This window comes from Haliaeetus albicilla, chromosome 12 (assembly GCF_947461875.1).
Source record: "Haliaeetus albicilla chromosome 12, bHalAlb1.1, whole genome shotgun sequence".
NCBI classification, from domain to species: Eukaryota; Metazoa; Chordata; class Aves; order Accipitriformes; family Accipitridae; genus Haliaeetus; species Haliaeetus albicilla.
In genome coordinates, this window is record NC_091494.1 from 17304941 (window position 1) to 17332806 (window position 27866).

The 27866-nt window shown below is 39.9% G+C and overlaps 1 protein-coding gene across 7 annotated transcripts; it reads left to right on the plus strand.

Moving 5' to 3' along the window:
- The first annotated feature begins 3350 nt into the window (after positions 1 to 3350).
- On the plus strand, positions 3351 to 27791 carry GABPB1 (GA binding protein transcription factor subunit beta 1). 7 transcript variants are annotated; one of them, XM_069798332.1, is made up of 9 exons: positions 3351 to 3462; positions 10906 to 11013; positions 11905 to 12072; positions 12545 to 12739; positions 13900 to 14047; positions 14398 to 14511; positions 19379 to 19564; positions 20910 to 21025; positions 25990 to 27791. In XM_069798332.1, the coding sequence occupies exons 1-9, from the start codon at positions 3460 to 3462 to the stop codon at positions 26140 to 26142; spliced, it is 1191 nt and encodes a 396-aa protein (XP_069654433.1). In that variant the 5' UTR covers positions 3351 to 3459; the 3' UTR covers positions 26143 to 27791. The 7 variants fall into 7 exon arrangements, with proteins under 7 accessions (XP_069654433.1, XP_069654438.1, XP_069654436.1 ...); XM_069798337.1 differs by having other exon boundaries at positions 3356 to 3462; positions 13900 to 14011; XM_069798335.1 differs by lacking the exon at positions 3351 to 3462 and adding an exon at positions 3567 to 3701.
- Positions 27792 to 27866: the final 75 nt, after the last annotated feature.

Genomic DNA, 27866 nt, shown 5'->3' on the forward strand with positions numbered 1-27866 from the left:
GCGGGCCCGGCCCGGCCGCGCCCCGCTCCCGCCGGGCCGGGCCTCGCTCCCGCCGGGCCGGGCCTCGCTCCCGCCGTGGAGCTCCCTCGGAGCCGGGGGTGGCCCTGGGGGTGGTGTGAGGAGGAGAAGGGCGAGGCAGGTCACCTCCGATCCACGCCGCCGGCGCTGGCTCCTCAGGGTCGGCCCTGGAGAGTGCACACAGGGAGCGCGGGCTTACCCACAGCCGCCTACCGCCGCGGCTGCCAGCCGGGCGCTCCGCAGGGCCGAGGCCGCCCTGCCCTGCCCTGCCCTGCCCGCCCCCTGTGGGCCTGGCGCCCCGCCTGGCCTGGCTCCTCGTTTCGTTTCTGGGCGCTTTGTTATCGAGGCCAAGCCACGAAAAGCGGGCTCTGAGGTCTGCCCCGTTTTGTGGGACATGCTGCGTTTGTATGGGGTGTGAAACCGGCCTTTCTGCTGCACTGTGAGATGTTGTGTGGGAAGGTGAGACGCCTCCCCTTATGAAAACAGCCTTTTTTTTTCCTAGGGAAAACTGCATTGACTGGGGACGTTGTAAGTTCAGATCTCGGTTTTTTGTTGATGGCTGCGTTTTCTGTGCAGCTCATGGTGTTACTACAAGCATCGTACCTCAGGGATGGCAGGTACGTGCTGACATGCCGCTATAGTCATGCTGGGATTTAAAACACTGGGAGAAGGGAGGGGAGAGGGTGGTGCTGAGGCTGTTTCCAGTCAGTCGGTGAGGCAGGTCATGCTGTTGATATCTTCCACAAACAGAAAGATGCTCTGTCCTGCCACAGTCCCAGTCTGTCTCCTAACTGTGTCAAGGTGGGGGATTCAACTAAGATACTTTATCCTACTGCTCCATTTTGCCAATGGAAATGTCTTGGGAACTGCAGCAGTCTCCCTCGGCCACTTTGGGAAACAGGGAGGTCATGAAGGCAAGATGAGAAAGATGCCTGTCTTCATGTAGCCTTCCAAAACACTACTGATTCATTGCCCTGAAGGCTTAATTGTATCACAGAACTTAGTGGTACAGTAACGTTGGTTGGTATTGCGTACATGAAACGCTCCAACAATATCCTCCATCGCAATTTGCAGTGCATATAAGTGATCAGACACGTAAAAGGTTCTGGGAGAAATGAGTACAGCTCTATGTCTTCTATATTGCGCAATCAGAGAGTTTAATACCGAAGTAAGTTGATACACTCTTAACAACATTAAGCTGAACTGAATAATATTAATAACACAATGCCCTTGTAAGTGCCTTTTTCAAAACTGTTCCATTTGTTTTAGCCAAGATGGGTCATGCCATAAAGTTATGCCAAGGTGAAAGGAGTAAGTCCACTTATGTCAAGGCTTGGGATCTAAGTGTGCAAATCAGTGTTGAGTATCACACTCACTGCTCTCCACACTGGACTCAGAGTGTCCCTTTTATTGTTTCTCTTATATGAAGAAATTGTGTCACAAAATCTTTTGGTCTTACTTGTATGGGCAAACCCCAACCATACGTAGAAAGCTGTGGGGAGGACCTGCCTGTACAATTAGCTTTACCATAGTCAGGAACTTGTTACAACACGCTAATCTGTTGATTACGTTATAACATGCTGTGGTGTTGCCTTAGGTTAAAACATGTTTTCCTATCAGCATGTATGTTACTGTGTAGCAGTATTGAATAAATAAAAAAAGGAATTTTAACAGTAGAAATCAGTGTGCTTTTTAATAGAATGTATTAGATTATTTAGTTAACAAAAACTCTAAGTTACTATCTTAGAAAGCTGGGTAAAATAAAGAAAAAAAACCCATGTACTTTACAGATGTGAAATGTGTTTTGACTTGCCTACATCAGACATCAAACGTCTCTCTCTCTGAAATATACTTCAGGTGAATTCTGTCAAAAACCCCAACATTAGACATGATTATTTTAAAGATGGTAGTTGTGATAATAAGGAAAACTCATATACAGTGCTAATGGACTAAATGCAGACTGTATTCTTCACCTCTATAAAAGATTTTCAGTAATACAGAACGTTTTGCTTCTCCATAGCACTGCAGCTAACAAACACCATGAGGCATTCCTGCTTGTTGGCGCATGCCTGTGAGGACATCATAACGTTTTCTGTACCTACTGCTACTGTGTAAATGAAAACCCATAATAAAGCAAGCTAAGTGCGTGTTGAGAGACACAGACGCTTACCAGCAATGGAAAAGAGATGTGATGAAGGCTGAGTTTAAGATTTCTATACCCTGGTGACAAGTGACAGCCCTGAAGAGCTGTCTGGACTTGTTCTCTAGTGCCGCCTTCTGGCTGATCACGCCTAGAAAAAGAAGTCGACAGATCCCCGAGCCAGGTGACAACATATAAAGAAGGATTAACTGGCTTTTCAAAAAGTGCATGGAGAATTCCTCCCTGTAGCCTAACTCAGATAAAAAAATACTGCCAGAACTGGAGAGAGTCCTGTCAGCCAGGGTGGCGTAAGCCCTGCTGTAACGCTTGGCCAGGAGGGGCTGTTCTGCTGCCACACATGGGAGATGCAGTTTTGTCTCCTGGACCGAATGGGTCCATTTCAGGAGTGACTCAAGGATTCAGTTCTGTGATACTCGTGAGATGACGTTCGCTCTTTGGAATATGGTTTTCTATTTTGTCCAAAGCTGCGTTAGGTAAGTCAAGGGCAAAAAATAATGGATCCGTAAACAATGTTGTTACAAGTATTCCTCTGATTATCTAGTAGGTATTACCACCTCTGAAACAACAGAGTCGAATTTTGTGTGATCGGTACTTTTTTCTGAAGGATGTAGATGACGGGCTCTCCGCTTTACAGTGGTACCAGATTTGTGACTTGGAATAGCTCTGGGGAGAACGCGAGCATGACCTTTTTGTGCTGTTGAAACAGAACGGGGAGCAGCACTTCAGGGGCTGGGACGTCAGGTCCAACGCCAGTTTGGGACTGAAGGCCAGAGCTCTCTGACAGAGCAGCAACGGCTTAGGATCGTTTTGGAGCTGTCATCCGTATCAAACCCTACCTCTAGGATCCCCAAGGGGAGCGAAAGCCCTACCCCGGGGAGGCGAGGCCTGGGAGCACCATCGGAGCCCCGGCAGCCACGAGGCGGGAAGCGCAACCCCCGTCGCCCTGTGGCAAAGAGGAGCCCCGAGGCGGCCGGCGTGCGGGGTGGCGACCCCCTCTCTTAAGCTGCTTCTAGGGAGGCTGCCCCCCGCCCCCGGCACGCCGACGGCTCGCCTCCACCCGCCGGGGCCGGCCGAGGGCTGCGGGCGGGCGGGCGGCCAGGGAGCGCCCTGCCCCCCGCCGGGCGGGAAGCGGGACGGAACATGGCGGGCCCCTCTAGCGCCCGCTTCCCCGCCTTTCCCCGCGCCGCCGCGCATGCGCGGCAGGCGGCACCGAGGCCGTATCCCTCCGCCGAGCCCCTTTTGCCGGGGATATTTGTGTAATAAGATAATACCTGCGCCCCATGGTAAGTGCCGGGCGCCCCTCGAAGCGCTGCCCGCGGGCGGCCCGCGCCGCCTCGCGCCCGGGCGCGCGCCGGCGGCGGGGCAGCGCGGCGGCGCGGCGCCCCTCCCCTACGCTCCGCTCGCCGTGTCCCTCCGCCAGGCGCAGCGGGGACTTTTGTGTGGGGCTTTTGGGCGCCGATGAGCGGCGGCCTCCGGCGCCCCTGGTTGTTGTCGCGGCGGCGGCGGCCGGGCCGGCAGCACGGTAAGGCCCCATCCCCGCGCCCCGTCTCTCCCTCACCCCCCCCGGGCCGGCCAAGCTTTTCCAGGTCAGTCTGCGCCTTTGTATAGGGCCCTGTTACCGGATGTGGAAGTTGATCTCTTCGCTGGTAAAAAATAATTCCACTTCCCCCGGAACCCGGCGCCGCGGCTCCCTCCGCAGCGCCCAGCCCAGCCAGGATTTCCTGTTGGGGAGAGCGGGCGCGCTGGCCGGCCTTCCGGGGACCCCGCCGTGCGGGGGGCGCGGGCAGCGCTGGCGGCGGCCTGGGCCGCGGCGGCGGCCTGGGCGGCCCGCGGGGTGCCGGGCGCGGCCTGTGGGGCAGGGGCTGCGCCGGGGTCGGGGGCCGCCGCGCAGCCGGCGGGGCGGGCTGGGGGACGACGACGACGACGACGGGACGGGACGACGCGGGACGACGCGGGTCGCCTCGGGGCCCGAGCGCCCGCGGCGGCCCCTCTCCCGCGGCCGCGGCTGCCGCGCAGGCCCGGGCGAGCGCGACGCGCCTGGCGAGGGGCCCAGGCGCTGAGGGGCAGAGCGGGGCCCAGCTCGTCCCGCGTCTTTCGCCGCCGGGCAGCCTGGTCTGGGCCGCGTGGGGACGGCCTCGGGCCTCGCGTGGGGCGGGCCGGCCGGTTCCTGCCCCGGCCCGGCGCCCCGGGGGCGGCCGAGCTGCCTGCCGGCGCTTGGCGCCAAAGGTGCCCTGAGGAGAGGCGGCTTCGGTGGGAGGGGAGCGCTTCCCTCCGCTGCGGTGTCCCTCACCCGGAATCTGTAACTCTTGCTCTGGACTCTTAATAAAGCGTAGGACGGGAGCGTAGCATAAACGTGGGATACGATGCGTTAGGTCGGACTGTGGTTTTTCTTTTCTCTCCTGCTAGTCGAGGTAGTGTCTGCTGGTGAGACGCTGTCTGATAGCACGTCGGTGAAATCCCCTGAAGGAAGTCGTCTGTGCTTAGAGTTTTTAACTTAAAGCAGTTGTATGTTTGTCCTTTAACCTGCTTACTAAGGTAGCTTTTATTGAATGGCAAATGCTCCATATTAAATGGGCTAAAAATTGTGAATGCCCACCTTGGAGTACTTTAATGTTTTTTTAAAAATTATTCACGATTTCTGAAGTGTTAGTAAGACTAAGCAGTTCGGTTGAAGCGTGTATGCACACAGAAATACCCGTAAGGGTACATAAATCTGCTGTGTAAATAAGAGTGTGCACGGCAGATCAGCGTACACTAGGCATAGAGTCTTTGTTTGTGACCTGCTTTCTTTGCTGAAAGCAGTTTGTTTTTTAGGTTTTTTAAGGCCTATGTGCCAGACGGAAACTGTCGAGGAAGATTCCTCATAATAAAACAGATGCTTTAATTGGAGAGGCTGGTGACTTTTGTTTGAGGATATTTTCAAGTTTCAATTAATCTGAGACATACTCTTAAGGCTGTAGTACAGTTCAAAGGCTATGTCACAAGCCCTTGGATTCTTCATGTCAATCATAGCTGCGGTAATGTGACCTTTTTGGCATCTAGTGCCAAACTTATCTGTGAAAGGTTTGTTGCTTATTGGCAGTGCCAACCCAAGTCTTGGTTGGTGCCAATGGTTCACCCTTGTTGCATAACAATATTTTTTAAATGTTGCATTTTGTTGCAGATAATGGCCAAATCTGTGCTCTCCTTTTTCAGGACAAGACTGTCTTACCATCCGCGTTATTTAATGGAGTTACATGGATGATTGGTGCTAATTTAAGTTAATGTATGCACCTAATTGGTGGACAGACCTGCATAAATACAGGCTTGACTATCTTAACCGCTAAGCTATTCAACAATATGTTTGCTTTTCTGATCTCTTTTCTCAGATCAGATATTTTTCATCTGATGCATACTTAGTCCAACATGAAGGTCATGTTGCTGTTTAAACAAACTAGAGAGAATTTAGTTACGAACACAACACTGTCATAGAGGAAAGCTGAAAGCACTGGAATTAAAGCTGACTGAATAAAAGCACTGAATTAAATCAGTATATTAGTGTAATTTTCATTATCATAATGGAAGTGTGGATATTCTAAGCCTATGATTATTTATATTGAGAATTGAAGTATGACATGTGAAATCATTGTCAAAACACATTTGGAAGGCTATGATTCCCTTAGGAAACAAAACAGGAACTTTTTGAGTTTATCCCACGTAAGTCACTGTAATCACTATTGCATGATATATATGGTGAAATCATACCAAAGTTTCCAAGAGATGCTAGCACATGGAAATACACCTAGGTTTAATGCAGACCTTCTGGTTCCTTTAAAAGGTTACAAAACTAATTGAAATAAAAAACTTTTTGAAGAGTTGTTCTGAGTTCAAGTATTGCGCTGTTATATCGGGATATAAAAAAGATTAAAAAAATAAAGCAAGTTGATCCTATTATTTCAATTCTATTAATGAACAGAACTGAGTGCTTGATTAAAGATTTAAATAGTTTTTGCTAACTATTTGTACTTCAGAATATTCTTGACCTTAGTATGGATAGGCATATAAAATTAGTTAGGAATTACGATTCTAAATTTCTAGCGATACTGTGCAATGTTGAAATTGGTAGGATGATAGTGTTTCTAAAGACCAGGTCTGGCGAAGCAGGTTGATTTTTTTGAAATAGTGGAAAGAAAAAGACATTCTGAAAAGGGCATTCTTTTTCCAGATGTAATGGGTGTGAGAGATGATGGGTCTCAAGCTGTCTTCCAAGCACAATTCTGCTACATGTCACTTCAGTAGAGAAACCTATTTAATTAGCATTTTATGGAACTTCGTCCTGGGTTTTTTAGGAGTGGTTGGAAATCCTTATCACAGATACAGTGTATATTGATTCAGTTTCCCTTCTGGTAAATTGCACTGCTGCAGACCATGCTCTTCTAGTGTAAGTATGTCTCTTTTAGGAGCATACCTTGGTTAGAAATACACTGGTGGCTGTGACTTCTCCATGTTAGCAGATGTTCTGCAACAACTGTTTTGTGCCTGTTGATTTTGACTAGCTGATGTTCACCACTGCAGTGGTAGAAGGGGAATAAGGCTGGGTGCAGGATCCTTGGGGCAGGACAGCAGTCTGAAAGGTGCTGCAATATTTTAAGCCAAACCTAGTCTTCTTCCTTTGGACTGCAGACTTGTCTGCTCTGTTGTCCGTAGGCTGTGGTGTGGTACCCCAGGCTTCCCAAGCTGTGTGTTTTTCAGCTCCTCTCCCTCCCCACAGAGCCCTTTTCACACACAGTTCCACCTAAACTCTGCTCAAGTGCTGTTATATACCCCTCTGGTAACAGCATGATGTTCAGAGTTTTATAGAACGTATAAAAACTTAAATCCAAGATGGATACAAAAAAGCAGTATGATTTCCTATTGAACAGAAGTAAAATATACTTCTGTATATAATAGAATTTGCAATAATAATTTGATCTAAGTTTTAATTACCAGTTAATTGTGGCATCTGGCTAATGATACTGTACAGAATGCATTGCAATAATGAAATGTGGAAGTTCAGGAGGTGGTTAATACAAAGAAGTCCAAACCCGGCAGAAGCACTTCCCTCTTTACTCAATTGTAGACAAAACCCTCTGTTCCCACAGTTGTGTAGGAGCTGTTAGAAGTCCAAAAACATACTCAGATTGCCATAAGAATAATTATAACAGTCTCAAAACTTTATTTCAGAGCCAGTGATGTTTTTATTGTCTCAAAGAATCCTCATATAAAGCATTACCCAGCTGTTGTGCTAGCCAAGCTTGGTAGAAATGACACAGTTACTGAAGAGTACCCTCTAACACAGTTCAGTAGAGTTGATTTGTGACACTACATAAAGCAGCAGCAGTACTTAACTAAGAGTGCTGCTTTGAAATGGAAATCTCATTTCAATTTTAAATATATTTTATTGTACTGTATATAGAACTTTGCTTTTGATAGTATCACTGCTTATTGTAGTGTTACTAAACGATCTCAAGAGAGCAGCTGAAGAATTTTTCCGGAAAGGGAAATTCTGACACTGCAGACCCTTCTCGGTATGTCTCAGTGCTAGCAGTGGAAGAGTATGGGGGGAAGTGTGGGGCATGTTATTACTCAAGGGTTTCCTGACCTTGCATTACTGGTCCTTGGAATGATCTGCCAAGTAGAAATCAGCTACTCTTGAGAAATTTTGTGAATGGTAGTATTCATTGGTTGAAAGTGACTAAATGTGCATGAGTTTCGTTGGAAAGGCCTCTTCAGTTACTGTTGTTAGTGTATTAGTGACATACAACGTGTTTTTTATCTTTGAGTTCAACAGTGTAATTTTGCTAGGTTTTTAACTTTCTTCCACTAGATGGCCCAAGCATGCTTTCAAGTACCCTATGAGAACTGAAACTTTTACTTCTAAAATAAATTCATGTTGTTTTAACTAAAGTTAAAATTCTACATCATGAAACATATGTAAACTTCTGTGATGCTTTGTGCTTGTTTAAAATACAAACACTTTATATCAACCAAGAGAGTGTTGGTTAATGCAAGTAATACGTGGTAATGAAGGTTACGTCACGTATGATCTTCCATGTCCCTCTTTTTCCTTGATTAGAACATTTCTTATTGAGTGTAGTACAAAGCTGTTCAGTTTTGCATTGAGATGAGAACTGATGTACTGTCACTCTGACGGTGTGTTCAACAGTAGTGGTTCAGAGAGACTCTGAAAAGGTCTTGATCTCAGGCTGAAGTTTGTCCCTATATCTCCTGGGAGTGAGCCTTGTATTTTGCAGGCCACCATAATTGATTTTTTTTTTTCTTTTTGCTGCTTGATTTTGCTGCATAGGGTGTTGATAACAACTTTGCAGTTTATTTCACCAGTATAGATGTGGTCAGTGGCTTCTGAATAGGTGTAGTTTTTAAATGTATGGACTGTAATTTAATTCACCTATTTTTGTTGTCTAACACATAAAGTATAAGCTTGTTATCAAGGCTGTCTTTTTGGTTAGTGGAGAAAGACAGGTATACACAGAAGGCAGCTCTTACTGTGAGGGTGGTTGGACACTGGAATGAGGTTGACGAAGTGGAGGGATGTTCGTCCACAGAGACATTCAAAACTCAACAGAACCAAGCCCTGTGCAGCCTGAGTCTGTTCGACCAGCTCTGACTGGGATATTGAACTAGGTGACCTTGAGAGGTCTGTCCCCCTCCAGCCTCAAATATTTTGTAATTCCAAACAGAGACTTTATTAGTTCCTTTTCTCTACTGGTGTTTAAAACAAAAATAAGTACAAGGAAAATGAATTTTTGTCTTTCTGAACTAGTTACTAACTTCAGTATTTTGCATTAAGTTCCAGCTTTCCTTTTGATTCTGAGGACCTTGATGTGGTGGTATTAGACCACCAGAAAAAAGTGTGTGTGTCTGCGTGTGCTCTTTTCCTTCTTAAATTGCACACTCCCCCCATGCCGCCAAAGAAACCCGAAACAGGTGCAATATAAAGGGAGTGCTATATTCCTTCATTTCAGTGCTGCACTTGCCAAATGCCCTGTCTGTCGTATTACTGTTTTATATCATTGCTCCTAGTGTCTCCCTTTAACAGGGATAGTAGATTTTCTTATATTCCTGTTTTTCTTTTGCTCTTTCTCTTTATGGAAGAGAGTCGGCTGTTGTCCCTTCCTCTGCATCTGACTCTGTGCTCCTTTTTTCCTTCCTTTTCCCATTGTCAGTATTTGTCCTGTCCTGCCACCTTCCTGCTCCTCTTCCCTTTTCTGGCTGGAGACAAATCAACATGTCCATGTGTATTAGAAGGATGGACATAAATGGAGTATTATTTTGGTGAAGGGGATATTGCTGCCTGCAGTCAGTTCTGTAGACAAAGAGGTAATCTGCTCCAGTTCATGGCTCTGCTGATACATGTTGGAGTTCTGCATTTGCAGTATTTCTGTCTTCCTTTCTAATTTCTTCCCAAGTCAATAGCTTTCAGCTTATTGAGCAACATACCACAAAAATTTTGCCGGTTGAGCCAGGTGCAGAGAACTTTCTAAATATGTTTGCTTTGTGATAGAAGTGTATGTTTAATGGGATTTCTTTCTGAACTGATATACTCTAGCTTTGTGTAGGAAATTGTGTGCATGGCATTGCAACTGCTGTTACTAGTAATACAGGCTTAACTTTGCTTGTGACTGGAAACTAAATTGGTGAAAGTAATTCCATTTTTACCATCCTGGTAGTGGAAAACATAGGTATAGGACTAAAATGCTAATGATATATTTTGGTTAGTAGCGTGAGTTATGGTTTAGTTCTAAATTTTCTTTTTACTGAACAAATTTAATAGCACGTATGAAATAGAGTGGGTTTAAAAATATGTTATACTAGGAAATCTTTGATCCAACAGAAACATAGATAGGTGTCATTTGTCTACATATAGTTTTGCATGCTCTGTATTATATGGAACTTCAAGTGCTGTAAAAGGGACATAATCTAAAGATGATGCGAAAGTTTTTCAGCTAGTATCTTGGTCATGTCTCAGTCAAAATTTTGCATTTAACATATTGTTAGTAACTGTAGATAGTTGAAGCAGGTAGTAGTGTTTGTTTTCAGGCAGACGCTTTAGTTCACATATCTGATGCATGTAGTACAGTAATATATGCTTATTGCATCGTTTTGTAGCTAGGAAGACAAATTATATTTTAAGGTGAACAAAATGAAATAATAGTGATGGGCAGACAAGATGTCAGAACGGTGTTGTGTTTCATATCTATCTAAATGCGTTTGCGTAGTGGTACCTCTTAAATACGTGTAGGCATTTTGGATAAGTGAATGTAGTGCCTTTGGGTGTGTGACATAGCAGCCATGATGTAGTACCATCTGAAAGCTGGACAAAGCTACAGAAGGTTGCGGTATCAGGTGAGAGCTTCTAAACCACTTTCTGCTCTAAGAAATGTACATACAGTTCACTTTAAATTTAGTTTGATATAACTTTACAGCTGCTATGGTTACAGTACTGTAATACTGAAATCTTTACCTCAGTGTCCGTTCTGTTTGGCTGACAAAAGTAGTTCTAAAATCAAGCTGCTTATTGCAATCAGTAAAGCTTGTTCTCATGGGTAAAATACCAACTCCAGCTTTTCAACTTTTCAGAGTAGTTCAGAAATAATAATAATAATAAAATGACAGTGGCATCTGTGTACTTAAAATAGTATTAATATTATTATTTTTTCTTTATATTCCTTTATGTCCTTCACTAGATGTCACTAGTAGATTTGGGAAAGAAACTTTTAGAAGCTGCACGAGCAGGTCAAGATGATGAAGTTCGCATTTTGATGGCCAATGGAGCACCTTTTACCACAGATTGGGTAATGAAAACTTTTGCAGTGTTCGGTAAATCCTCTTGCTTTTCTCACCTGAAGAAGAAAATAGGATTATTACAATTAAGCATTTATAGTGCAATCCTTGCAAGTTTCTTGGATTTCTGCAGTCACATCATCTAATGTCCAATTCAAAATTAAAATTGTCTTTTTCTTTGTATAACCTCCTACTGATTTTAGTAACAGACTGAATGAGCTCATTCTGGTGGCTTTTAAGATGAGCTTTCAAGTGGTTAATGGGAGAAAGCAGCAATCATCCTTCTAGTTACTGTGTTTATGCATTTAATATAGCAAAAGCCCTGAATTAAGAAAGCAGTCCCAACTATCTAATATGTGCAGCTGAGAGTTCCCTGATGTAGGGCCTCCGAGTTGTCTTTTGGAGGTGCCTATTTTTGAATAGGTTGTATAGGGAGGTCAGGTACCTAAAATGCTAGGGTATTTACAAGCTCTTAAAAGCCTTAATCTACTTAGTGACCTAACTTTCAAGTTGTCTCTGTTTTGAGCAGGAGACTGGACTTAAGTGACTTCCAGAGGTCCCTTCCAGTGTTGGTATGGCGTGTTGACCAACACTAAAAATGGGGTTAGGCCCCTTGAAACATCACACCTCAGAAAGACAGAAAAAACGTAGCACAGACCTCAAAAACTTGCTTCCAGTGAGCTGGTTTTAGTGTGTTATGAGTATTAAAAAAAACCCAAACCTTTTTTTTTTTTTTTTTCTCTTCATACTATGTAAAAGCCCTGACATCTTCTTTCCTTGAGACTGCAAGAGAAAATTATTTTGAAGCGGTGACCTGACACCTGAGTTTGGTAACTCCATAATAATAAGAAATACTTCATACTGATATCTGTTAAAACTCCACTTTTTCTGTTACATTACAGTTGGGAACATCTCCACTTCATCTAGCAGCACAGTATGGACACTACTCAACAACAGAAGTGTTGCTGCGAGCAGGTGTAAGTCGGGATGCTAGAACCAAAGTGGACAGAACTCCATTACATATGGCAGCATCAGAAGGCCATGCCAGCATAGTAGAAGTCTTACTTAAGGTAAAGATTGCTGAAACAAGGTCTGAGGCGGGGATATTACAATGGTTTATGATCAAATATTTGCAATTTCCTTCTAGTTATGAAACCAACATTGAAATGATATAAATATTTGTGCTGTGTGCATTGGGTGCTTTTTTTTTTCCTATTAAACTCTAATTTATTTTAGCATTAAAATCATCATGATTTCAGGTGAATTATTTATTTCTGTTTCAAAATAAGACTACTTCCTAATTTGACATCGTGTGAGTAATAGCTTTTAGAACCAAGACATGTTATGTTTTAGGGAGTCTTTAATCCTTTGAGGTAAATAATTTATTTGGTAGTTAGATTGAAGTACTTTTAATAAATCTGTAAATGTAAGATAACAGGACATTACTGATGGAGAAAGACAATTTGGGGCTTTGTTCTGTGACCAGCATTATTTAATTCAGATAATTTTCATGACATAGTTATGCAGTGATTTTGTTTGTAGCACGGTGCTGATGTCAATGCGAAGGACATGCTCAAAATGACTGCGCTTCACTGGGCTACTGAACATAACCACCAAGAAGTTGTAGAACTCTTGATAAAGTATGGAGCAGATGTTCATGCTCAGAGTAAATTTTGCAAAACGGCATTAGATATTGCAGTAGACAATGGAAATGAAGACCTTGCAGAAATATTACAGGTAATTTCTGATTCATGATGTTAAGGGAACTTACAGCAAAGTACTTGTTTACACATGTAATAACCTAAGCTTTTAATACAGCAGCTGTGAGACCATATATTGACTGGTAATGCTAAACTCCAGTCTAGTTCATGACATGGAAATGAGATTTATGTTAGTAAACATTAGTTGGTCGAAGAACATTTTCACCACCTACAAAGTCAAGGATAAGTATGCGTTATTTTCTTAAATTTGAGTGTTGTAGTACACAGAACTAGGTGGAGTCTTCACAAGCAAGGTGTAAAACTTAACTCCCTGCTCTGCCAGTATGTTTTGACTATACCCTAGTGTTCAGTTAGCTTCATATATGGATGTTAATTTCCTAACAATTGGAGATCAGGAAAGGAGAGAAAAGATGGCAATTTTTCTTGAATTAGAAACACAAGGGTTGAATTGTTGGAGAAATGATTGGGATTGGGATTATAATAGATGCTTCCATGAAAATGTGTGCTTACTGTTCAATAGTGTTCTTACTGTTCAATAGTGTTCTTGGAGACAAATTAAGTGCTGAGCATTATTGAGAAAAGAATAGAAAGCAAATGAAAAACACCATTATGCCACTGTGTAAATCTGTTATTCCTCTACATCTTGAACTTTGTGAACTTCTGGTCTGTTCCTTTAGCCATCTCTTCATTGCAGAAAGGATATAGTAAATAGAAGTCAATAATAGTTCAAAGAAGGACAAAAAGAAGACTGCCATCTACAATTCTTGGCAATTACTAAGCTGTCAGAGCCAATTTTCATGGCATGTAGTTGCCACAGCAGTCTTGGTTCTTCAGGCCTCTATTTTAGATACATAAGCTTGCATATCTACAAAAGAGGCTTGTCTTTATATGGTCCTTTTTGTGTACAGTAAGTACACAAAAGTAGGTAAGGAGAAGTGGTGGTGTGTCATTATTGTCTTTCACTTCAACAGACTTTTTGTCTTTAGATTTCACCCAAAAAACCATGTTTCTCATGTACTTACACAGAGCACAAGATGTGACATGATGTGTGTATATTGCATGAGTATAATGAGGGAGATCTTTACTGTTTGATTGGAATGTGCAGTAATTCTAGTTCTTGGTAAATAATTCCTTTATAGCTACAATTGGAATTATAATATTACCTTTGTCGCCTAGATTGCAATGCAGAACCAAATCAATACGAATCCAGAGAGTCCGGACACTGTGACAATACATGCAGCAACACCACAGTTCATCATTGGACCTGGAGGGGTGGTGAACCTAACAGGTCTGGTATCTTCTGCAAATACATCAAATGGAACAGGTATTTAGATGTCTATAGGATAGCTACTGGGATTTTATACTTTAACTAATTTTCACCATTTAGTGAAAAGGCTTGAGGAAAAACAGTGGTAAGAATAGACTAGTTACCATGTTCCTCTTCAGTGGTTTTTATGTGTTGTAAATATCTAGGTACTTAAAACAACATTCTTTACAGAGATAAATTATCGGAAGTTGTATTTGCTTAACAAACTTGCCTTTAGAATAGCACTTTGGTTCGGTAGAATGTTGCTGAGAACAGAGTGTGTCTTAGAAGCTTCAGTGCAATAATAATAAAAACGGGACTTCACTGCTTTTAAATGTCAGCTAACTTTTTTTTTTTCATCCTACTAGATGAAACAGGAGTGTCTGCTGTACAGTTTGGAAATTCATCAACATCAGTATTAGCCACATTGGCAGCTTTAGCAGAAGCATCAGCTCCACTGTCTAATTCTTCAGAAACACCAGGTTAGAAAGCCAAGTCATTTAACCTCATTTAATAAACTAAAAGTACATAACTGGCACTTCTGGAGGTACAGTTCATACAGAAATGAGATGACAATCTTCCTTACTTTTTTCAGCATGAGCAAAATTTTTCCTTTGCTTTTACCTGGAAGGTTGCCAGATTCATGTATACAGTTATTTCTTAATAAGATTTCTGACCACAGCTGATACCTCTGGGCCTAATGTGAGTAGCATTCATCTTGCTGAAAGCAAGCATAATTCAGAAGATTGAATTTACATCTTTGTCTACATACAGTTTAGTTGCATGTGGTGGGAGAGTGTTTTCTTAAATCCTTCTTTCTGCTAAATATTGGGAAATGGCCCCCAATGTTGTTTGCATATACTTTGTCAGCAGTTTTCTTAATCTTTCACCCAAAAGGCACAAGAATATTGGTGATCTTAATGTGCAGTTTTCCCATTGGAATGTCTGTGGGTCTTATTTTCAACATTGAGGCATTCTACTTGCATTTATAATAATACGTAGTGATTAGTATGTCCCACTTCAGAATGATATGCTGCCATGGCACTTCAGGTAAATGTAAGCCTAGCAATACATTGTTGTTCTCCTAGGAAAAAGCAGCCTGCATCCCTTGCTGCAGCCATGTGCACACTCTCTTATTCCATAAGGCCATGACAAGAAGCCAGAAAGACACAAGAAATTCCATTGCCCCTAGTTTGCAAGTTTTGCATTCCTTTTTCTTAACACAAAAACCCTTCACCCCTGCCCCATGGATCTTTGCCAGTTAATGCTTTGTCTGAAAAAAACCCTTTGGTTAAGGTTTCATACTCTGCAAGTTGCCCTGGATATCTTTCTCCATTCTTTATGAATAATGTGTTGCTTGCTTTGTGTACTTTTTCACTTTTGTTCATTACAATATGCAAAGTGAAGAAAGAAATGGCAGTTGCGAGTCTTACAGCATCAAAGTGGATTATAAAGACTAGTCATTGCCACTAACAGGGTTGAGAAAGAGGTACAAGCAAGGAAAAGACCTCCTCTTATGATTTAAGCAAGTTGTAATACCATCTACAATTAAGTTAAAACGCGATCAAAAGCTTCTGAATTATTTAGAGGTACTTTGTAAGAGGATGCCACTACATTTCTGTGCCAGACCATATTTTCCAATTATGGTGTACGTTAATGTCTTGCCGTTGCATAAAAATCGGGTAAAACTAGCACTTAGGATGTCAAGTGCTATGTTATTTCTTTGTTACCTAGCTTTGGGACACAGAAATCCCTAGGTTTTGTCTCTGAAGTAGGCTATATGGTGTACTTCAATAAAAATGTCTATTATTCTGAAAGTCCCAAAAGGTGTTTTGGTGGAGACCTGGCTTTTTGAAGAAAGCTGTGAAGTATTTCATGCATACTTTACTTGCCCAGTGCTGTTTTGCATGCGTCACTCCCCGTTTTTCTCAGGCAGTATGGTATGTCTGTAACTACTGGAGTTTTACGATAGGCCAGATTGCTTTTTTGTTTATTTAGTATTAATAGTATTTATTATACTGATATGTAGCACTATAGCCTTATTTCCAGGCTAGCTTGGGATTTTGAGTGCTGATACGATATGTAGCAAGATGAGCCTAACTTTAAAGCTAGTGACTGGAGATCACTATGGAGAGCAACAACCCTCTGTTGATCAAGGATTTATGATGCTTATGGTAACCTGAATTTTTCTGAACACGTTTCTAAAGAAATGCATTAATTTTGGTTTTTTGTTGGTGATGGTCAGTACGATAAATTTTACAGAACTGAGATACTTTGCGTGGCCAAAGTCTTTTGTACTTAAAAATTCTCACAGAATTCAGCTCTGCAGAAGACATCATTCTTAAGGACACAGTTTTCACTGAAAATGTGGAAGAGATCTGTACTCTAAGATTTGCCAGCATGACAGCTGCATCCCAACATATATCTGTTTTCATCTCTAAGTGTTTTGAAGTCCTACAGGATTTCTTCTTAATACAGCTCTACTACTACTTATCAAAGCAGTACCTAAGTACAGCTATACTATATTATGACATATAAATATTGCAAGTGAAGTGGATTATTCAAAACCAGAATGCAGTGCCTTTTGTTACAGAAGCAGCTGCTGATTTTTTCAATCAATTAATATATTTCAATGATACTCAGATCTAATTGTAGGAGAGAGGAACTTGAGGAGGGATTGCATGGGATTACGGACTATTGAATGTGTATTCAGGACTCAGCAGTAAACTTTGGTAACTAACAGAGTCTTCGCATCTTTCATGGCCCTACCCTTGCAGTGGTGCAGTGTAACCTATGTTACATGTCAGTAAACCACTGAAGATATATATTATCAGAGAGGAGGCAGGAGATGAGAGGCAGGAAGGAATAAGCTTGAAGTCTTGATGGAGTAGCTTTCTACCTTCAGTAATGCAGTGTGCATCACACCTAACCCTCCTGTTTATTTCAGTTCTTCTGCTTTGATTTTTATGCAGATGTGTGGGCAATCTTGCAGCATCTTGCTGTCTGCAAATTATTTCTTGGGTTCTCACTCCTTTAATAGTTTGTAAAGTGTAAAGAGCACAAAAAGCAGCTTTTTGTCACCTGTACATCAGTAGTAAGTGTGTTCAAGGAAAAAAAAAAAGGAAACAACAAAAAAACCCCCTTCTCTTTGTGCTTATCTTGTAAAAGATCCATTTATAAATACTCTCAAGAATTGTAGGACTGAGAATTCACATTTTGGTTCTTACCTTCTATTTAGCCTCCTGTATTTAAGACTGTATAAGCTTGGATAAAGCACTTAGGTTCTGCCTTTTATGTTGTTTGTGTCTAGGTTTTTCTCCTCTTTCAAAGTTAACTTTGCCTGATCCCTTCTCCCTAGTTCTCATGCCTTACAGTTAAAAAAACATCAATTTTGTAAAACCAAAGAAAGGAAGGTGCTTCTCACTGGAGCTGAATAGAATCATGCTTTTTTTAATTGTTACTCAAATGAAGTGTGTATAAGGACATGGACTTTACGTACAAATGTGGTGCATAATGTATGTATGGAACTCAGAGTTGGATTAGAGAAAAATCTGATTTAAGATGTGTATTTGGAATGCAGTATTTGGTGTGCTTATGTTGGAATTAGGCATATGCTTACTGCATATGCAGGTGTTCTCCCCCCGCAGACACTGCAGAAGAAAATAATGCACATTAATGCAGAGATTCTTGAAAATAATAGTGCTGCTGTTTTGAACGACTTCAGCTTCCCTTCAGCATAAGAAGTAGTGTGGTAACTAATGATTATATGGATATAGATATGGAAGGAGAGCAAGGAGGGAATAAGGGCTGTATTTATGGGGATATTTTTCTTTTATATAGAATAACTTCTTTTTAGACAAAATCTCCATTTTTCTTTCAAGGTCTGAAGAAGTCCTGATAATGTTTCCTTCTAGAACTGAAAGCCCAATGTTGAGTTTGAAACTGAATGATCAGAGCTGTTTGCCACAGCAGCTAGTATTGGCACTTGCAACTTGGAATTTTTACGACAGTGGTCTTTCTTACTGCTGATCCTGTACTTGGAAGCCAAATCAAGTTCAATACAACACTTATTCATGTAGGACTTACTATTTTGGTTTACTGAATAAACACTCTGTGAATATTTAAGCAGTGCTGTAGGACAGTAATCTCTGAACATAAAGATCTTCAGAAGACAATGACTGCATCATTATTTGAACTACAGAGTGATTTGTGTGTGTGTGTTATATTGTAATTAACTTAAAAGATGAAAGCTTCAGGGTTTTATCTACCTTCTGTCATCTCGAGCATCACAACAGGGTCTATATGGTTTTAATTTCATCTCTGTAGACAGAAGGCACTCTAATGCCTGTTATTTAAATCAAAGGATTTGCTTTTACCATGACAAATTGAAAATAAAATACAGAGTGTGCTTGAAATTCTTTGATTGTGCTACTAGTAATCTTGTTCTTTGTCTCAGTATCTTGTTTTAAGAAATAAGGGTGGTAGTGCGAGACCCCAGTTACAGTGTATAGTGCAAGCTGTGGTATGTGTTGTAGTTCTGAATGCAGTCTTTCCCTTATCTTACCTTGATTTATAGATGTAATATAGAATTGTGAGAGGTCACTGCTGTATACTCATTATCGAATCATGAATTTGAAATATTTAGTTCAGCTGAGATTTTTTTTACTTTTACCTATAGAATTATGTACATACAATGTTTATATTACTTTTTAAGCTTTACCTTTCTCCTTCAAAGGTGTAAAAATGTCAACTCTGCAAAACTTTTCATTTAGTCCTGTTTCCTACTTTGTATAATAAATAGAGTTGTGGTTGTATTTGGTGCACCCATGTAGTACAGACAAAACTTTAGGATTTTCTAGAGGTCCTTCAGTCTGTTACTGTCTTGAAGACCATTATGGTAAGCAGAAAAATCAGGGCTGGGTCCTGAGGTACACCTGGCAAGACACTGGTTGAGGAGAACTTAGTCCACCTTGTGTACAATGCAAAAGGTATTTGTGTTCTTAAAAACAACTCCTGTTCTTGCTGCTATGCTAACGCTGAACCCAAAGCATCAGTTTTGAGTGGGTTGTATCTATTAGGAAACATGCTAAATTAAAAAAACCTATTATATTGAGCAAGGTAAATCAGGACAGAGTTGCATGTGTATTTCAAAATGTTAGTGTTTTATGTTGGCCTGGTGGAAGATTTTTATGAACAATATAATATGTAGTAATGCATTAATTGGGGGGTGGAGGGTATCAAATTTTAAAAGACAGGGAAGACGTTTTTTCTCAGCTGTACCAAAATGCATTTGAAATCATAAAGCTTAATTTATAAATTGACTTAATTCCTTTACTAATCTGTTGATAGTTGTGGCCACAGAAGAAGTTGTGACTGCAGAATCTGTGGATGGTGCTATTCAGCAAGTTGTCAGTTCTGGAGGTCAGCAAGTTATTACTATAGTTACAGATGGCATTCAACTTGGTAATCTGCATTCAATTCCAACCAGTGGAATAGGGCAACCAATCATTGTGACCATGCCAGATGGGCAGCAAGGTGAGTGGAAATGTGTATGGTTTGAGTCTGAGGAACTATTTTAGTTACAGTAATAATAAAAAATTGTTAGGTGCAAATAGCTTGGACAATTTTTTGTAATTATCAGTTTAGATACGTCTTTGAATTCTTATACTGCAAAAGGCTTAGACACATGAGCTACTGCAGCTCAGTGAGTTACCACATGTCAGCTGAGTCTCTGCATTAGGAGAAAGAATGGAAGAATTACTAAACTGCATGGAAGAGAAATGAGACATTTAAGGGGAAAGTGATAACTACTTGCTTTGCCTTCAATAAGTTTGATTCTTGCAAACTTGTTATGAAAACTAGAAGATGGAGTAAAACAAAAGCCTTCTTCCGATGCTTTTGCTGTTGCCTTGGTGGAAATACTGTGGGGTGGTGAGACTTGGATTTAGAAATCTGATGCATGAAGCAAGCTGTGCAAGTCCCATGGAGTGTGTTCTTAACAGAGCAAAAGCCAAGTCCTTACATGCTTGAGGCTTTAGAGGAGCAGTGGCAGAACCAGTGAAACCAGGGTGACACAATTGTTCTGTTGGGCCATATGCACTTTGTTTGTGGAAGCTGCTAGTATAATAAATGCTATTTTGTGACATGCATGTATTTTGGGTGGTTTCCTTTAAAGATGTTCTGCCACTACTATTTAGACAAAAATGATTCTTTCTCTGGTTTCTTCATGAGGACTCCCAGTGTGGAGCTTGAAGAGTTGCACACTGGAGACAAATTATTTGATTTGCAGTCTGTCTGAAGAAGTACAGCTACATATCAGAAAGCATGAGTGTGTGTAGGTAGTAATTGAAGTAACACTTAGAACATTTATTTGCCAGATGGTTGCATGAGTAAATTAGAGTATGAATTTCTTTAGATCCCTAGTTTTTTTCATTCAAGGTTAATAACTACTAGATTTTCAGATTACCGAAGGTGTTCTAATTAATCAAAATCAAAAGCCAGTTTCGTATTTAGTATTTGCTTAAGAAACATTATAAAGATGGTCTGCTACATAAGTTACAGAACTGACAGACTGATAACTCTGCTGCAGTTCACTTCTGTGTCTGTTTACTCTGTGAAAAACAGCAATGATACTGCAGAGTGACAACTAACTATTGTAGACCTCAGTAACAAAGAATTTTAAAATTCTTTAGTAGCATACAAGCAGCTAAAGTTTTTAGTAAATTTTCCCCATGCTGACTTTATAATGTACTTTATATAGTTGTGTTTTCATAAGGGAAAATCTCGGCATTTTATTGCTGTTAATAAAATTACTTGTACTATATAAAATCATATAATTAAATATTGTTTGAAGTATTTATGTGTACAAATATGTTTTCAGTATTAACAGTTCCAGCAACAGACATTGCTGAAGAAACTGTGATAAGTGAAGAACCGCCAGTGAAGAGACAGTGCATTGAGATTGTTGAAAATCGTGTGGAGTCTGCAGAAATAGAAGTAAGGAGTATATTACGTGATATGTGTTAATGAGAGTGTTCAGCACTGAGTATCTGGTCATTGTTTTTTGTGTTGTTGTAGAGTTTAATTTCTGTGTTGCCACAGAATGAAGTGTGTGAAACAATAACTTGTTCAGTTTCCCCTGTTACTGGAATTAATCTTTTACGAAGTTGTAAAAAAATATAGGAGGGCTGTTTGCTTCATCCTCTGTTCATGCACATAAAAGTGACACTTGTTTAAGTATATGATAAGTTAATATTTTTGGTTTTCGTTTAAGATCACTAGCTAGTTTTTAAAACCAGGTACCAATATATTATCAAGTAACTTGACTCTTTCCGCCAGCAGTGAATGAGAGTACTGTACCCTCATCTTTCTGTTATGACCACGTGCTTGTCCTCATTGTGAGATCGTATTTTTAGCAATGTTTCCTTTCCATTCATGATATCTAGATAACTGTTAATGGAAATGTGAAACAGTAAGATTCTGTGTTTGTCAATTTTTATCTGTCCCTCCTGCCTGCCCTGCCCCCCCCCTTTTTTTTTAATTCTAGAGCCGTTTACTCTTACACATCTTTGCACCATCCTGTTTTTTTTTTTTAAATTATAGTGCAGAAGACCTAACAACATTGAGAGAGTTTTTCTTTTTATATATGACAAATAGATGTAGCCGTTCAATTTAAAATTGTAGCTGTTTTTATATTATATAGCCACAATAGGTCAACCATCTCATTCCTTCTTCTGTTCCTTCTAACTGTGCTGACCAGTTTGGGTCAAAAGTTTATGAAAATTGCTGTCTGCCTTGACTAGGCTGTAAGTTCTCATTTTGTCAACTCCATGGTATTTCATTTATCAAAGGTTGTATTCTCCAACTTCTGTTCATATTATCAAATTGTGCCTAATTGAATACTTTTTATTGTACAGTATGTGCTATATGTTATCCATGTCTAGTAACAATAATTACCACCTTTCATCACTTGCTTTCCCCGTTCCTAAGTTGTTACATCAAATACTTTTGGCCTTTGCAGCTTTGTGGTCATTACAGATTATCATGACAGTTGAAATTTTCTTGCTGCATTTTTTAAAATGTATGACTGTTAAAATAAAAGCATTTATTTTGTTCACACTTTTAAACATCTGCCTGAATTATTCATAAAGGAAATTATGTTTCCTTAAGTATTTTAATAATTCTGTTAGGTGAAGGAAAAAAAATCTAGATTGGTTAAGGAATAAATTGACATGTTCCTAATTACACATAGTTGGTATAACAGTACAAATAATTCTTTTAAGGGGATTACCAGTTTCAAGTATATATTTCAAACACATTTCTCAAATATCAAAAGAAGTTGGTTTAAATGAGTTACTTCTATCTGTTACTTTTACGTGCAGGTTTTGATGACTGACTTTGTCCCTGTCTGTACAACTGGAAATGCACATGCAGACCTCTGCCTCTGTGTGGAGGCCAGTTGACTTAAGGAGCCTTATTGTGGTTCACAGGGGTATGGTGCTACCTCACTTTGGTAATAGGGACATTAAAGAAGTGCACATAAAGTCAGTTCACTTCAAACTTTGTGATCACAGAAGGTGGTAGATACTTGAATTTGGAGGGAGTGGGATGCCTCCCCTCATTAAAATATTTTTTTAATGTAGAAAACCTTTATTGTTTGGTTTCTTTGCCTCACTGGTGATTCATTCCTTTATTTCATTATAAAGAGTTGATTCAAGGCTAAGAGTGCTTTCTTCAGCTGTTTTAAATTCATAGTGTATGAACAGTTAACTGTAGTTTGAAAGTCTTTAGGTTGAACATCCTCCCATCTGTGTGAGGTGGCAAACTTTCCTGTGAAAGTATTGTGAATGAATAAAGCTGTAGTGGTGTGTTTCAGTTTTATCTTTTGGGTCTGTTAAGTTCAAACGTTTCAGCTCATTTTGAAGGTGATGGTAGTTTTCCTAAACAGTTTGATATTTTAAACATAGAATGGCAGCAAAAAAAACCCTGTCACACAGATACTGTTTTTCATTTTCATGCATAATTTGTTAACATACAGTGATTTTTATTTTCATTCTTGAATTCGAGTGTTTTCCCATGTTGCATGTCTGAAAGGTGACATGCATTAGAACCAGGACAATCATTTCATTAGACTAAAAAAAAATAATCATAATTGTAGATTAATCATATTAGTGAATTCATATCCCTGTTTTTTCTGTCGTTAAAAAGAATGCTTGGTTTGGTTGTTTTAGTTATGGGTGTGCCTATTGTCAATATATAGACTGATAAGAAAAGCTACATGTAATGAAGAAAATTCCCTGATAAAATGGAAGATATCTTAAGAGCACTCAGGATCATCTAGTTTGATTTTTACTTGGGTAGGTTTTTATACTGATACAAAAGGACATCAGATAATTAGAACACTTTCAGTTGTGTTCTAAACAATGCCCTAATAACACTTTCTGGATTTGATTAAATTAATAGACTAGATATAGTCCTCCCTATTCTAGATGTAGAAGTTAAGGAACCAATGTTCACTGTTCAGTCCACTGTAGATCTGCATTGTTCCTCCAGAAGCATTGGGTTCTTTCCACTGCCTAGTTAGATAGTATACTTGGCCTCAGTTCCTTAATTCATTCTGTTAGGGCTATGACTGTCTAAAAACTACACCTATTAGTTGCTGGACTAATTTACATGCTTTGAATTGCTAGTCTGTCTGGTAGATACTGGTTTTATCTCTTTGTCTGTGCCACTGAGACTTGGTTTTCTCCTTTTTTTCTATCCCTTCCTTAATGTGCTATACTCCTTATGAGTACATGGATCTATTTATCTCTTCTGTGGGAAATACTCATAAGATGTGGTCTGAGAACCTCTCCATCCCCAAATGTTTGCAATCTGCATATGTTCCATAGTAGTGATAGTACCTTGCTTTTTGTGATGCACCACAGAACCACTGGCCGGTGAGGTACTGGTGGTTCTTATTCTTATGCAGCCCAGCAGATAAAGCAGCTTTGCTTCTTACCAGTGTTAGATTTCTGAGGGGTTTTATGTGACAAATTCATGAGAGAGATAATGCCCGGCTCAGTATATCCCAGAGCTGAGTGCCCTCAAGAGGGAGAGGTTGCTTTCCACATGTAGCAGGATCAACTGTTTTGAATGCTTCCCTGAGAATTGTCTTGTAGTTCTTTTCACAAACTTTCTAATCCACCAGGCTGTTGTACATAAGCTGTTGGCTCCCCTTGTACTACATAGGTGACTTACAGAAATAGCAGTATGTTTTGGTTTGACTGGTGCTGGAACATCATTGGTGTATTTCACATCCTTTGAGATGTAGGCTCTGCCATTCATTTGGCATTTGTCAGTCTAGTTGCTACCTGGGTTGGCCATTCATAAAATTGCTTAAAAAGCAGAATCCAAATTTTCAGAGGTGGAAGCTGAACTTCCTTTTCAAAGAAGCAAGCAAGATCAGATGAGCTCTCATTTTTTTAGCATATGCTCCAAATGAAGCAAACCCTAGCTAGCTTCCTTCAGCTCTTAAAGCCCTATGTAAAACCAAATTGCAGTTAATGGAGTTTGTTCTGTTCTGTATTACAGCTAGTCTTTATAACCTGTTAATAACATCTCTCCTTCACCTGTTGTTTTTGCTGTACAGATGCTGCTGTTAGCAATGATCTGATCACCTATGTCATTATATTCCAGCACATTCAGCACAGCATGTGACTGTTAAATGTGACTGTGACAAGTACTAAGAACAGTAACAAGTAGAAGGGAGGCAGAGTATTTTGTATTTTCAGGCTCTGACCATGAAAATATGTGAGTGCATCAAAGAGGTGAAGAATAGGGATGCTGTTATGGGGGTGTGGGGGGTGAAACTTCTAACAACTGTTTGAGGTATTAAATGGGAATGTGATACTGAACTGCTGGGATGGGAATAAGGTGAAAAGGCACCTTATTTTCACTGGGCCTCAGTTTTTGATAAGAGTGTTGTTTTTCTGTGATATAGCTCGCTTCTCTGACAACCTCCTTCCTGTGGCTACTTAACAACTACGGTGGAAAGAATGATTTTGAAATCAAATACTACCTTACTCATAAAAGTAGGATGCACTTTAATGAAATGGTATTTGGTTGAAGATCAAAACAAAACTATTTTCCAAGCAAATTGCTTTTTCAATTGGGCTCAGTGCAGCATCAAACAAAATGACAGTACCTACATCACTGGAGATGGAAACACATTCTCCTTAGCTCCTAAGGCAGCTTCATAGGAAGTGGCATTTCCCGTATTATTTTCCTTGGAAACCATTTTATAGCCATCCCCAACAAACTTGTATGCAGGATGGAGCCTTAAGTTACTCCTTTTGAATTGAAAAAGCTTATCTAGCTAAATGCCTATTAATTCATAAAAATGTGCTGTCCTTGGGGATGTAATTATACCTCTGGATTGCATCTGTATCAATCACTTCAGATCACTTCATTTAGAAACCAGTTATGTTTATATTTTGCTTAGTGGGCAGCTGTCACTTTCCAGTGCAAACTGCTGTTAGATAACAGTTCTTCATTGTGCTGTCTGATTAGAAATACAACCGAAAGGGACTGTCTTGTTTGGTTGGATTCCAATTTTTGAAAAGTAACAAAAGGAATTGAATCATTGGATAAAAGTTAATATAGTATGCTAGTATTTGATCACCATGCTTCTACTTTTTTATTTCACTCTTTTTCCATGAAGACTTGCTTTGTATCCTTGCAGCTAAAGAAACTTGGGTTTACTATATTTACACTTCAAGCCTTATTGTGGGGAGTTGTCTGGTGTGATAGTTGATGTCTAATTTACACAGCAGCATTCATATAGGTTTGCCCGAGTAAGAACTGTACAGTTTCTACATGATACCCTAACACTTGAGCTGCATGTAAAGGAGAAGTATTTGCCATTTTAACTTGTATTTGATACATATTTGACAAAATACTACTGGTTCTGTTTCTAATAGGAAAGAGAAACTCTTCAGAAACAGCTGGATGAGGCAAACAGAGAAGCACAAAAATATCGTCAGCAGCTTCTAAAGAAAGAACAAGAAGCAGAGGCCTATCGGCAGAAGTTAGAGGCAATGAACCGCCTCCAGACTAATAAAGAAGCTGTTTAATAAAAAATGAACACACTGCAAAGCCTGTTACTTGCAAAAACCTGCAGTACAATCTTGAACTGTACGCTATATAGGTACAGACACAGGATTACATGATAGAGAAGATGCTACAAGTTGATAACTGGACTTAAGCCGTGAGCTCTGATGAATTTCTTGTAACATAAAAACTCTGAATTTAGAAATTGTGAAAAGTATTTAAAATGAAATACTGTAAATAGTTGTTTTTTTTACAGTTTCAAAATGAGTTGATAAATCTTTTTGAAGGGATCCAGAAACACGAGAAGCCAATGTTTTTGTGAAATTTTTGATTTTAGTATGAAACTAACTTCTGAAAAACAGAACAGTTTTAAGGGTGATGTTGTTGATTTAAGCTGACAACTTGAAAATGAATTATGTGACAAAATGAATTAACAGTTATTTCTACATAGTAACAACTTAAACTTCTCTGCATAAGACATTTCCAGGTGGAAATCTTTGTACAGCTTTAAGTAGTTGTCTCAGATTCTCTGAAAACCATTTTTGTTTTTTTTTTTATTTTAGGTGGTGAAATTTTTATATTTAATTTCAGATATATCCAAGTAGATTTACATGTATATGAAGCTGATATTTTTTAAACTTTTCAGTTTGTACATATGCTGCATGTTTTTATAATTTCTACACATACATCTTGCATAGGTATTTTTCAGCAAAGATGAGAAAAATTATGAGGAAAACGTTTAGCCTATAGGTCATTTGAAGTAAGCTAGCAGCCAGTTTTATTGTGGATGGTATATTTCTTGGAAGAATGTAATTTGTAATTAAAAAGAACAAAACAAAAAAAATCTTAATTTACACATTAGAGGCAATTTAAAATTTGGTAGTGGAGGCATTGAAACTTCACTTTGTGTGTCTTACAATTTTCCTGTACAAACATTTTGAAGTTCAGTAATGAATAGAAAAGAATGTCTCCACTGGAACACAAATACTAGTTCTTTTAGAATATTCCTATTGATCTATTTTCCCCAATAGCCTTGAAATTATTTCAGTGATACATTTTTTTCTAAACGGACTTTTGCATTTTAATTATGCAATTGGACAAGTAATTTTTTTATGTTGTAGTGATGCTGCTCTTACCTAGCATCATTGTTCTTCACTGTGATACTGTGTTTGTGTGTGTCTGTGCAGTGATCTATTACGCTTAGGATTTATATAGCACGTTACATCTTCAGAGCATTGTAGAATCTTTTAAAAAAAACCCTTACTGTACTGCCTGAGGCAGGTAAGTGAGTGTTATTGTCTCAATTTTATAACTGGTATAAGTGCAACACAGGGAGTGCTAAATGACTGGCCCAAGACCACATGAATCTGTGGTAGACCTGGGAACAGATCTCAGGAGTTCCTGGCTTCTAGTCCTGTGCTTAGACTGAGCTGCCTTAAGATTGTTCAGTGCTGTGTTACATTAAATTTGCAACTACTGTGCAGATTCCTTTTTTGTAAGATAAAACTCTGTGCTTTGCTTTGTTGTTCCATGTTTCACTGCTTTTATGGAATTGTTTATATAAACTTAAGCAAAAAGTCTAGTTTACCTATACTGTACACAGAAGAATTACCCTTAAAACTGTACTCTGGCCTACTTTTTCTATTTTACAATTAAATATCTTTTCCACATATATAGAGTGTAGAATCAATTCCATTTCAATTGTTTTGTATGGGCATTAGAGGGTCAAAGCTCTGCTGTGTTAGGC